General features: G+C 36.5%; 1 protein-coding gene across 3 annotated transcripts in view; it reads left to right on the top strand.

The window, feature by feature from the left end:
- The window catches only part of SDK1 (sidekick cell adhesion molecule 1), a 450,881-nt gene that overhangs the window by 134,585 nt on the left and 302,595 nt on the right, over positions 1–13,701 (top strand). For all 3 annotated transcript variants that reach the window (XM_012731947.1, XM_012731948.1, XM_012731946.1), the window contains exon 4: positions 6,692–6,825. In XM_012731947.1, the coding sequence (XP_012587401.1) occupies positions 6,692–6,825 (134 nt within the window). The remainder of the gene's footprint in view (positions 1–6,691; positions 6,826–13,701) is intronic.

The raw sequence follows: 13,701 nt of genomic DNA on the forward strand, positions 1-13,701 counted from the left end.
AGACTTCCAAACCAGAAGATTGGTTTCATTGTAAGTCTTTTTAGTAACCCTGGAATGCCTCCCTTTGGGACTACAACTCTAGTGGTTGGGAGTTTGCCAGCCCATCCCAGGGACACACTGAGGGATGGGATAATGGAGAAGGTTTGCGAGACAGGACTGCTGCTCAGTGAGCAGTCCTCTTGCTGTTTGTTAGTGTAATGGACACACATGATAATGTGACAGTGGCAGGAGGAGCAGGATCCAGGGGAGACAAAGGATAATCAGCTTTATGGGGGCAGGGGGGGACATCTCGGCCACGCATACAGGGACGACTTCTGTGCAGGTGCTTGGTGTAATTTCCGAGCTACTCCCAGACCGCCTCTGACCATTGCCACGGTCAGTCACTGGCGACCTGTGTGTCCCAGGCTCCGTCATGATGTGGGCCATTGTCTTAAGGCAGCCATGCAGAAGTGCCTTGGCCAGTTCTTTTGCACACACACAGGCGCATGGAGAGGCCATACACACACAGGTGCAGAGGCCCCAAGTGGTAAAGTGACCAAACACAGTGACTCTTACGGGAAAGTTATTAAACTGTTTCCTTTAACTTCTTAATAGTTTACAAATACACCAAATGTTTACAAATACACTGAGGATAAGCTCTATGGGACAGGACAGTTTGCACATGGTTCAAGTTTATATCCCCTCCTGGGAACTCAAAGCTGCTGACTAAATAGTGAATGCAGTTATTTGATTCTGCACAGCTTGTAAGTTTTTCTTCCCTGGTTTTGAGCAACTGTGTGGTGAACATTGGGCAGTTTTCATCAACCATGAATCTAGTATTTCTATAATTAAATATGTCAGTGTCATATCTCTGAAAGCTGATATCTTGCATGGCATGTGGATTGCAGTATCCCCTCATTTTGGGAATTTTAGCAAGATAGTCTTTCCCAACCCATACTTCAAATGCACAAAGCACAACAAGAGGGACTATGGTGATGAAGAACAGGTGAATTACTACTGGGGCTTTCGCGCGGATTACACCCAAAAGGATAAAGCATACATTGCAGAAAAATGAAGAATGATGTAAAATATATATAAAATAATAATAAATAAATAAAATTTTAAAAATGCACAAACCCTTGGGTCTAAGCATCTATCTGTTAAGGATATTTTCCTTTTTTGTGTTTTTGATCAAAATTAATGGTCAAAGACCCCAGAGAGCTCCTCTGTGCACCATGTGTCATCTTTTCTGAAATAAAGAATTTTTAACTTGTCTGCCACTTCACACAAGTGTTGCTACTATTTTAGGAAAATATTAGGAGAATCGAATGAAGAGCCAAAAGCACCTAGAAACTTCCCATTTGAAATTTCAGCAGCAGAATATACGTTTTTCCCCAAGTGCACACGGAACATTCTCAAAGGGTAGACCAATATATTGGGAAATAAATATCAATAAACTTAAGAAGATCGAAATTATACCAAACATGTTTTCATCATACAAAAGTATGATGTTGAAATCAACTGCAAAAAGGAAAAGTAGAGATATCTTAACTACATGGAAGTTAAACAACAGAATACTGAATAAATATTGGTCCACTGAAGGAATCAAAGGAGAAGTCAGAATGTTTCTGGAAATGAATGAGAAGCCACATATCAGAATCTTTGGGATACAACAAATACAATACTAAGAGAAATATATATATATAGCCATACAGGCTAATCTCAAGAAATATGAAAAAAAATAAAACAATCTAACCTTACATCTAAAGGAACTGGCAGGGAGAGGGTGAGAAAAGACAAAACCTGAAATCAATAGATTAAAGGAAACAATAATAATCACAGCAGATTAAATAGAAAACCAAAAATGAAAGATCAATGAAACAAAGAGATGATTTTTTAAAAAATCAACAAAACTGACATACCATTGGCCAAAATTCATTACAGAAAAGAGAGAGAGAAGACTCAAGTAAATCAGAAGTGAAAAAAGATGTTATGACAGAGACTACAGAAATACAAGAGATCATAAGAGATAACTGTGAGGTATATGTGTGCCATTAAATTGGAAAGCCTAGAGTAAAACAACAATTTCTTGAATCATACAAGTTCCTGAGACTGAGTCATGAAGAAACAAAAATCTGGATAGGCTATCACAAGTGAAGAAATTGAAATAGTTATCAAAAAATTCCCTCTCAAAAAAAAGTAAAAATAGGGACTAGATGGCTTCACTTGTGGCTTCTACCAAACATTCAAGAAAATATAATACCCATTCTTCTCAAACTTTCTCAAAAAGAAGGAGATGTTTCCTAACTACTTTTATGAGGTCAGCATAATGCTGATACCAAAATCAGACAAGAAAAAAAAAACAAGAAAAGTATAAGCCAATTACCTTGATGGACATAAATTAATTCTTCAGCAAAATATTAGCAAAGTCAATTCAATTGTACATTTAAAAGAGCATGTGCTATGACCAAATATTATTTATCCCATTGACACAAGGATGTCTCAACATATACACATCTATCAAATGATTCATCAAAATAACAAAATATAAAAATCAATAGAAAAGCAATAGAAAAATCAATAGATACAGAAAAAGCATTTGACAAAATTTAGCATCCCTTAATTATTAAAAAAAAAAAACTCAATAAAATGGATATAGGAGAAATATAATTAAAGATACTAAAGGCCAGATACGACAGACCCACAGCCAACATCATACTCAGTGGAGAAAAGCTGGGGCTTTTCCTCTAGTCAAAAGAAGAAAAAATGCCACTATTATTTAACATGAAATTGAAAGTCTTACTAGAGCTATTAGGCAAGAAAAAGAAATAAAAGATATTTAGATTGGAAAGCAAGAAGTAAAACTGTCACCATATGCAGGTGACATAATAGTAGATGTAACCCTAAAGACACACACAAAACTGCTAGAAATAATACAGTATGTTGTAGACATACAGCTACAATGTCACTATACAATAATCTGTTGCCTTTCTATATGCAAGCAATGAACTAGCAGAAAAAAAGTAAGAAAAGAAACACCCATTGTAATTAGTTCTCTTTTACTGAATTGCAGTCTTCTTCATTAGTAAAGTACCATTATTATAGCTAACTGATTGATTTTTTTTTTCTCATAAAAACTCTTACTGTGCTAGTAGTGGGTAGGATAGCAAGGAATCCTTTAACTTGGTCTTTATGAACTTGGTTTCCTGATTTCCTGAGCTATAGATTTTCACCCATATTATGCTAAGTTTTTCCCTTATTTCCTTCATAATTTTCCATTGGGATTTCATGTTATATTTGTGAGATTTCATTTTGAAATGTGGAATTAAGATAGAAAATGCTTTATATAAAGCCATACATGCATTTATTTTTAAAAACTTGGAATTAAGTAAAATCTCTTTGGCTTAATACTATAATTTTCCTATAAAGGCAATATATGTTTTAAATTATATCTTGGAATTATATTATAATAAAACCAAATAGTTCTTATTATAGGCAAAGTATTAAACTTTGCTACCATAATTGCTTAACATGCCATGGCATTCAATTTGAAAATAGTTCTGCTGATAACAAAAGTGATATTTTAATAACTTAAAATACAGAAATCAAAAGAAAATAATGTGCAGTCTTTCCACTCACAGCTAATGACAGTTAACAATATATGTATACAAATACATACATGTATATAGAAGGATTTACCTCCTAAAACACAGAGGACACGTATTTAAAATTTTTTCTCTCAAATACATGCTAGGATTCTATTGCATATTCTGCTTTGACTGTGTATCAGGATGCATTTGACTGCTAGTAACAGAACCCATTATTTAAGCAAGTTTGCAAGTGGATGGAGTGTGTTATCTTATGAAATAGGAACTCCAGACGTAAAATAAGCTTCACAATGGTTCATTGAATACATCAGGTATTCAAGATCATGGATCCAGGTACTTTCTGTTCTGGGTCCTACCTTCAGTATTATCAGCTTCATGCTAAGATTATTCTATTCATGACAATAAAATTACCACCATGAGCATCTGAGATAGCATGCTTCCTTATTTACATCTAGAGGAGAGAGAAATGTCCTGATCCCTATTAGTGGAATGGAAGCCTTGCTCTTGAGTCATCGAACATAACTTGTCCACCCCCAGAACAGTAATGGTTACCAGGTTAACACCAATCCTAGTTCCTTTGTCACTGGCAAAGGGAATTAGATTACTAGATAGATGAGTTGGGGTCAGTTCCCCAAAACGCACTGCTGCTATATAATGGTGGAGATACAGAACAGTGTTTGAAAGTCAGCCCCAACCTCAGAAACCTAAGATTTTCACTGAGTATTTTATGAACACATATGAGGGCCATGTTAAAAGATCACTTAACTTTTTTTCCTCATTGCCTCCAGGCTCTGGTATAATTTGTTTGGATTCTCAAAATTCTGTCTTCCTCCTGCTTGTTTATACATGACCTTCTTGGAAAACCTTCTTCCTGACTAGGATCCCACAAGAGGACCCCACAAGGGGATCTCCCTTCCCCCACAAGTATAGTCTTCCCTTTTGCTCTGATTGGTCAGAACTCAGGCCCCAGGCCTATCACCAGTTACCTTTCTGACTTTTGATGATCAAGATGTAAGCCTGGTGGTGGGCCTGGTCCTCACATAGCAACAGCCTGGGGAGAGTGTGGGCACCTCACCAGGGGAAACCCCGGGTGGATGTACGTGCCCACTGGCTATCTGCAAACATTGTTCTTAACTATCACAACAGTCGTCAGAATTTGAAATTAAGATGAATGTTTTTAGATATTTTAAATGGTATTAAAGAGATTAATTTCTTTTGTTGAAACTCTGTTCAGAAAGAGTTGGATAGGGGAAAAGAGTAAAGTTTTCTGGGAATTGATTCTAATATTCCCCAAAGTCTTGGCATTGTGGTGATGCTGTTTTGACTCTAGATTAAGTTTTCTTCATGAGTTTTGACTTAAACTGGTATAGAAATTAATCTAAATGAAAAAATAAACTTAAAGATAAACATAATAGATGTAAGCTTTATTATTGGTGCATTTTTTATTTCAATACCCTTGAAACAATGTCATAAATAATACAGAGAATTAATGGGTATTTTTGCACAATAATTCTGGGAAATAATAGGCACACTTAAAATTACTATGGCAAAAATCAGCTGTTGAAGAAAGGAGTTATGATATATTCAGTGTTTAAGTACCTTAACTACTATTAAATATATAACTTTACGTGTAGTAAATATTCATATTTAATTTTAGGTGCCAGTGTAATATATACTAAAATAAAATGGAACAATTTCTATGGTTCTATAAAGGAGTCTATAAAGGAGTCATAAATAATTATAGTAAAACTTTTTTGAAATATTTTATGGGACTAAAAATTGAAAATTTCCTAATAGAGAAATTTTCTTAAATGAGAAATGTGGTAAGTTAGTCATGGAGACATCAAACTGCAATATTTCCTGTGGGAACCCTGAATAAGCAATAACTCCTAATATAATCTTATATAATATATACAAATCAAGACTTTTTTGTAAAGGCTTTCCAAGAGATATCGGGAATAAAAAGGTTATTATTACGCTAAAATTTCTCAAAAGAAGTTACATATGTTGCATTCTTTTGCATTTCCAGAATAGAGGTCTTACTATTTTCCAGAATAGAGATCTTACTAATCTAGAAAGGCTATGATTATCTAGGGTTTAAAAACAAACAAATAGAACTGTTCCCTGTAGATAACACAATTGTAAGAAGTACACAAGTAGAATCCCAGGATATTTCTAGTGTTCTTGAAAAATAAAAAGTACAGACTAATATCTTGGTATTCAGAGTACCTTCTGTCTTAATGCCTGATTCACCAGCTGAGGAATAGTTTATTCACCTTTGTTTTGTTGTTTTTTCAGAACAAATCCCACCTCCCCTATGCCCTTAATTAGCAAAAGGAATACAGAATTAGTTAATTTGAGCAATGGTTACTAAGGCACTCATTTTAAAGTTGCTTAGATTTGTGGAAGTGTGGCTTTATTATTTTTCTTCTTTTTCTCTCAGATAACTAATCTCATGAGATCTGTGTATGGAATGGTTTGAATGGCTTGTGGGGAGACCTAGATATTAACCTACTGCATTGCCCTAGACAAATAACTTAATCTCTAGGATTCTCAATTTTCTTATTTCTAAAGAGAGGTTAGGCAGGTCAAATGTGTCTCAGGGATTCCTTTTTGTATGAGAAGCGGATGTAGGGGAAGGAATCGATGATGGTCAAGTAGACAGATTGTTTGTACTTTTAGGACACAGGTGGCAAAATGGAGCCTGGAATGATGGGAGACTTGAGTTGATGCCCCTTGTCTACAAATAGATGACATCAAGTTCTCATCAGGATCCCCAGAAAAATCACAATAAATTCATTTGCCCTGGTCCAGGTTTTGGTGGTCTCACCCTCTGTTTGAAAGGTTCGTGGCCACTGCATGATCAGATAGCTCTGACTGAGCCTCTGAGTTTCAACAACCCTGAATGGATGTACCCCAAAATACCATCTCCCTCACAACCGCATTGTGCAGCTCTCAGGCCCTCCTGGCAATTACACTATTCCAGAAGGTTTTTTTTTTTTTTTGAACTTTTGATAATTCTTATAGCTGGCCTCGTACATTCATCTTTCTTACAATAAGAAGTTTCCTAGAGTGGCTTTGACGCTGCCCCTTCTCTGACGCAGAGCCATCACGCTGCAGAATCAGCTGGTGATACTGGCGGCCACTGCAGGAGACACTGGAGCCTACTACGTGCAGGCTGTCAACGAGCGCAACGGGGAGAACAAGACCAGCCCGTACATTTCCTTGAGCGTAGCAGGTAAGTTTTGCAATTCCAAATGATAATTTTGAAAGCAATTCAATCTTGAGCTAATTAACAACAGCTATCTCATGGGACATTTTGCAATAAATCTTATTTTGCCAGTGTAGAGTTTATGGTTTAATGTTTGATCCAATGTCAATAGTTGTTTTCTGTGAACTGACATGCAGAAAATTGTGAGTACAACTGACAATTCTAAACACAAAATCTTATTTGTTTTGGGAATAAAATTAATCCATTTTTGATTTTATACTGCTACTATGTACTTTTTATAGCAGCAGAAAATAGTTTAATTATTAAGAAACTGTATCCATAAACCTTATGAGAGTAAAATGAACACAAGGTTATATTCTTTTCATTTAGTAATAAAATCCATTAGTATCTATACTAATGTGTTGAAATTAGCAATATTTTTAAGCTTAATCAGCTGATTATTTCTTCCACATGATTTAACTACAACTGAAAGGTGGGACTACAACTATCACAGTTCTATCATCAGTTTACTTATGGAAAATTTAGTTTAAGAAAACTTAGTTTAAACATTTAGTTTTTGAAAAAAGGTTGCAGAGAACGGGAAAGTGACCAGAAGAACTCTAACCTTTGAGATTAAAGCCACCATCTCAGAAAGCATGTCACCAAGTGTTTGCAGCATGAAGCTTCACAGTGTGAAATGCAGTGATTATGCTTTTGAGAAAGTACAGTTGGGAAGTGGTTATAAATTTCAAGATATTAAGAAATGTTACATGTAAGTGAATTAAGTCAATGTGGCTATATAATAGTAGATCTATGCTTTTAAAAATACCTTTTCCATACCTTTGTTCTCTGTATTCTGACTCCCTTCCACTTTCATCCATATTGCTGCAAATGTCATGAGTTTATCTTTTTGATTGATGAGTAGTATTCCATTTTTTATACATGACCATAGTTCTGAGGTGTATAGCAGGAGAGGGGGAAGGGACAAAACTAGAGAGGGAAGATATCAGGGGCTATAGTAATGTATCACAGGTGCTATGGTGGTGGCTGCAGGGACTCACCTGAGGAGAGAAATCAGCTACTCCACTCCATTTCAGGAGTTTTGATTTGTACCTGGGATTGGGTTATGGTGCCTACTTCTAGTGGTCCTAGAGGGACATGATTACTTTAGGGCCAGTAGGTTTTACTGGGCAAATGTAACAGATTTGGAGGTAGGAAGCTGTGGCATTAATTGAGCATGCCTTACGTGCCCAGCACTGTTCTGGTTAAGTGCTTCTGAGTTACCATCATCACAGTAGTTCCGAGAATTTGACTTCTGATCACTAGACTGTAGACTTGGTGAAGAGCTTGATTTGGAGAATTATATTATTCGATTAGATGTGGAGTTCACAAAATCCAGCATATGATATACTTCTATTTAAAGGACTCTGAACCAAGAACCATAGTAGAAATCAGTGTGATTCATTGAGATGTTTATTTCAATATTTGATAATAAAAGATGGAAATTGGACTGTCAAATATATTGTGATGACTTTAATGATTTCAAATTTTACAATTAGAGCTATTTATTCTGTTTGGCAAATCTAATCCAGCACTCAGTTGTAATGAACATAATAGGATGATAGTAAGAGGTCAAATCAGAAAAATACTGAGTCAGAAACAAGGAAATTGACCTCTATCTGCTAGAAAAGGGTGGTAGAATTCCACAAGTATTCTGGTTAATGTGATGCTAACATCACAAAGCTATAAAATAGACTGCGCCTTATAATTTTCCATATGCCTAATTTATTTTTTTTAAAAAGTAGAAAATAAAACTAATACAGTGAATTTGCAAACTGCCAAACCCATACAATACCATGGCATTAGGTAATTGGAATATGTAAATTTTTTCTAATAATTTCAGTTACAAATCCAACCAAGAACTGTATTGGAAGCAGCTCATAAATATTATAATTAACTGCCTTGCATTTTGTTCCCTTGTATATTTTTATCTTTTCCTTGGCACCAGGTAAAATGTGTAGAAGTAATATATAAGGAAGTTGATGCTATGGACAGGCTTATTTTAAATCTTAGGGGAAACCTGCATTCTGCTCCCTTATATATTCTTTGTTCATCATCAGAACAGGTGAAATGTGAGGAGCAAGGAGGTTGAGGGAACAATCTTATTTTAATTCTTAAGAGAATCTGACTGTTGACATATTGGATTTAGCTAGAAGTTAATGACACCCAATTATGCATCTTCTCACTATTTTGAAACCTAGAAAGATCAGAAGTCCTGATAATTCTGCAGAAAACCCCAGACTCGTATGGTTAAATTTTGCTCCTTTCTGGACAACAGGGACTGCTGTGCACGGTGGAAACCACCGTCCCCCACCTCACTGCCAGCAGCTCTTGAGGCCGGGAAACACTAAATTAGCACTTGGGCTCTGCAGATTTATTATGGAATTAGAGTTTCTAGAGACCTCGCCATCCTGGAACTAAGATGTAGTATGTTCTGTATCTTTTTGTCTGATATGGTATTTGTAAAATCACCACATAAGATTGATGAAAAAATTTTAAAACTTGCCAGCCAGCATTTCTGAAGAATCAAAAGATATTAAAGTCAATTATCACTTAATGAAGACAAATTTTCCCCCTGCCTTGGGAGAATGAAGTAAGGGAGCTGTAAGTAGTGAATACAATCAAGGTGGTAGGGTACTGGAAATTAAATTCCTGTACTGTAATTAACTGAAAACCAGAGAGTACCATGTGGCCCCACCTCTCCTTTCCTGTTGTGTTAGTAAACCTTTCCTTGCTTTCATGCCTTAGGACAGCCTAGGGTCCAGGAGAAGAGCCCCAGCCTTGTCTCAAAACATCCACTTAGTTGATGGGCAATCACTTAGCTAATCGAAGGAAGGAAACAATGTGTTTTCCCAAACACTTTGCATCTGAGCAATCAAAGCCTCACCACCTTTTCAGTTGCTAAATACTTTGTTTACCCCTGAAACTTACAGAAAGCAAGAGATAAGAGGGTTTAGATTAAAATAAATAAATATTTTAAAAAGCATGACAATTAGAAGGGAAATGCAGTCCTGTAATGGTACCGCCTGCTGTTTGTGCATGTTTAGTAGATGTCACTGTTGTCTGTTAACATGTCTCCCCTTTTATATGGTTAAAAAGATAAATTACAGCATGTTCTGCACAGATAGTCCCTGTCAGGTAGGAGAGGACTTTTCTGAACTATCCATTCTACCACTACCAGGGAAAGCTTGCTGCCATCTCTGGGGTGGATTCACTTTGAAGTTTTAATGTGACGTGAAGCCAGCAGATGTTCAGGACATAGGTGGGATTGCTGAAGCATCCGCATGAATTTTTCATGCTGGCTCCCGCTGCTCAGGTGCACACCAGAAAAAGAATGGGCTGAACTTGCTTGAGTGTAGACATTTCTATTCTGAGGTCAAATCCAGGCAAGCTTTATAAACCTGTCAACCTGTTTTTGGTTTTCACTTTGAAGATTTTACATGGAGTTAACTTTTGTGGATCAGATCTTCTGAACTGAATTAATGTATGAATAAGAGTTTTTTTCTTTAAAAAGAAGGGAAGGAAAAGAGAGTTTGGCAATGAGAGCTCTGTAAAGTTATTAGTCAATCATTGTTTAAAGGCCATTGTACATACCTTAGACATATCATCGGAGCTGATCCAATATTCAAAATGTTCAGTGTAATGAGATTCTCTGCTAGGGATGAAGTTTAGATTAAAAAAGAAATGACTGCTTCTCTCCTTCCTGTTTTTCTCACCCCTTTCATTTTAATATCTCCTCTTCAAACAACATTTGCGGATAGGATATCATTTCAACTGATCCTCTTTCAGGCTGACAAAACCTTGCTTTTAATTCTAAAGACCACTTAACATTCTTTTGTCCTCTACAATGCTAATTTAACTGCAGGCCTCACATGTGTCTAGTAGTTGAAAGTGGCTTCCCGAGAATAATGTCTATGAGCAGTGAACAGTCCAACAGAATTGCCCTGTAAAACATGGCTTTTGTGTGCCCATAAAATTCTATCTTATTTTCTTTGTGTCTTTAGCGTTAAAGGAGAGCAGGCATAAGCCTTTTGAATCTTCTCTGACATGGTTGGATTCGAAGAGCAGTAGGGATGGTTTGAAATAATACATACTAAAACTCAACCTAGAGGCAGTAACCAGATTACAAATAACCAAGTTAGAATCCAACTTATACAATATAGCTTGCAGTGACTTTACTGACAGAATGTTCAGAAACATAACTAGGGAAGTATCCTGTATGGTAAGTAATAAGTTTAATAAGGTAGCACATGTTAAACCTGCTAAGTAAAGTGTGTAATGAGCATAAGCATGCACTGGTCTGAAATAAAAAGTATTTTATGTCACTGGCTAATCATGAAAGTTGCATTCCATCAATCTTCAGTTCGTGTCCCATGGCACAGTATGCATTTTGTGACTGGAAATCCATATTTTGCTTGATCTTCTTGATAAAGTTGTTTTTGGACCAAAGTCTTATGACATCCAATTACAGAGAATTGCTTATCGTGTAATATGGCTGATGAAGACCATGCTAGACACTCAAGCAGCAGTACAGCCATTTGTTGTCCTTCATGGGTGCTTGCCTAATGAGTAACTCACACCTGGCTTTTCTCTAGGGAATACTTTTGTATCCAATTATCTATTCTGCAAGAGTTAGTGTAGTTAAAGCTAAATACACAAGGACATATATGCACCTATCCAGGCAAAGGTGAAACCACAGCCCATGGGGAAATTCTGAAAGCAACAGGTATTTATGCACATCCTGTCCACCTCCTTGAGAAAGAGAATTTCCATACCTCCCTTTGGGATGACTTGCATAAGGTATACGACATGGACCATCCCTCCCAGAGAACACAGGAACTCAAGCCTAAAATGACGGCAGATAATTCAAGATGGAGGCTGTCATGCTCTTTATATGCTAGTCATGAAAATGCAGCATGGAGGATCACACCCTTAGCAACAAGCTGAGGTATATGAGTGGACCATAGTTCAACCCCACTCACTTCAACACATGTCTTAAAGTGGTGGGAGATGAGGTTTGAGTCAGTGCTTACTAAGGGACCATCATAACAATGAAGTACAATTTATGAGAGTGTAATAGTATTGCATTATAAATAAAGCGTTAGACACCATCAGGGCTACAAAGTAAGATATAGTCAGACATGCCTGGTCATGCTCCCTGTTTCCAAGGTGTTACTACTGAACTATTGCAGCAGATTTTGCTTACAGTGAGTAGGAGTACTCGGGGAGTAGGGGAAACATGGGAGAGAACATTAACCAAGCAGAATTGGCCAATGGATTCAATAAGTGAACCACATCTGTTCATTTATTTCTCCCAATTCTGGTATGATTATTTAAGGAATGTCAGCTAGTGGCTACTTCCTTAAGAGGATTTTTTACAAACTTCTTGATGCAACTCAACTTTAATAATTTCTCCAAGCCATATCTTTCCCTGCTCCCTTGTTTAAATGTTCTCATTTTAATTAGTACTCAGGTACTTAGGTGCAGGAATCTTTTAATTGTGTTCATTTTAGACTATAACTAGAAGTAACCCTAGTAATTTTTACCCTTGACTCTGCATCTAATTTCTTAACCTTAACCAACAGCCATATGTCTGAATTCAGTTGACAGAGAAGTGAAGGTCACTTCATTGTAGGCTAATAATATGTAAGCATAATTATTTTAAAACTTATACAGAGAATGACCCGACATTGTAACTTACTCACGCAATGAGCTTCTTCATACCTGTGACTACTTTAGATGCTACATTCTTCAAGAACTTTGTTCTCTCCATCACTATAATTGATTTGAAAAGATAAGGAATTTTTACAAGGGGCTGGAAAATTGAATTTTCTTTGCAGTCATTTTATAAACCCTAACATACATACATTCCACCTCTGGCCTGGGGAGATCCTAAACAATGTAATGGTTACTGGCTGAGATGAGACCACTGAACTAGTTGTTAGTTATAAATACAGTTTTTCCAAGAAAACTGTATTCCGTTTGTAGGTGAATACAAATGATGGCCATGGTCGGTTCCCTGGTGTTCAGCTTTTATTCCTGGCTAGGCAAAGTAATTTCACTCACACCCTCCGGGTGTTCTTTTCTGAATGCACTAATATTCTAAAGCTGCTAATTAACAAACATCGGTTTAGTTTCTGTTCAGAATTTTTGAAGCTTTCAAATTCTAGGTTATTATAACTAGATTATTTATATTATAGAATTGTCTTGATGTTTAAAATCTTGTTGAAGATTTTAAATCCATGTACTGCTTTGGTGTATGTGGCCCAAATAGTTGGCCACCTTTTTGATAGCATTGCAGGTCTACCATTACCACTTAGTCATAATGTTTTATTACTGATTACTGTAAATGATGTTCTTTTGACTCTTATAGAAAGCAATTATAGCAGGTAATTAAAATTGTAGATCTTTACAATGTGGTTGAGAATATTAAATTGGGTCTTAAGAAAATCAGGTAAAGCATCTGTTAAAATAAGAAACCACTTAGACCATTACGAAATCCAGACTTTTAGACTCCTCATTTTTCTAAGAATGCTTTATGTCTGAAATGTTAAAAGAAAAAAAAAAGGAATTTATATCAGAAATAAGTGAACCAGAAATTTATCTTAAGATATAAACTCTATGGGGCCATCCCTGGTGGCACAGCGGGTTAAATAAAGCACAGCACTAAGACGCAAAAGCCACTTCAGCATGAGTTCCATCCTACCCCGGAGGTGACCCACATGGCATGCAAACCTCTCCTAACCCACCTGCTGCTCCCCTCAGCAGTGTGCTTCTTCGATCTGCCTGTTCTGCTCCCCACTCTATCTCTGGTAAATCCTCTCACCACCCCTGCACCTCTGG

This window comes from Condylura cristata, unplaced genomic scaffold, assembly GCF_000260355.1.
Source record: "Condylura cristata isolate star-nosed mole 26May11 unplaced genomic scaffold, ConCri1.0 scaffold00032, whole genome shotgun sequence".
Classification (NCBI taxonomy): Eukaryota; Metazoa; Chordata; class Mammalia; order Eulipotyphla; family Talpidae; genus Condylura; species Condylura cristata.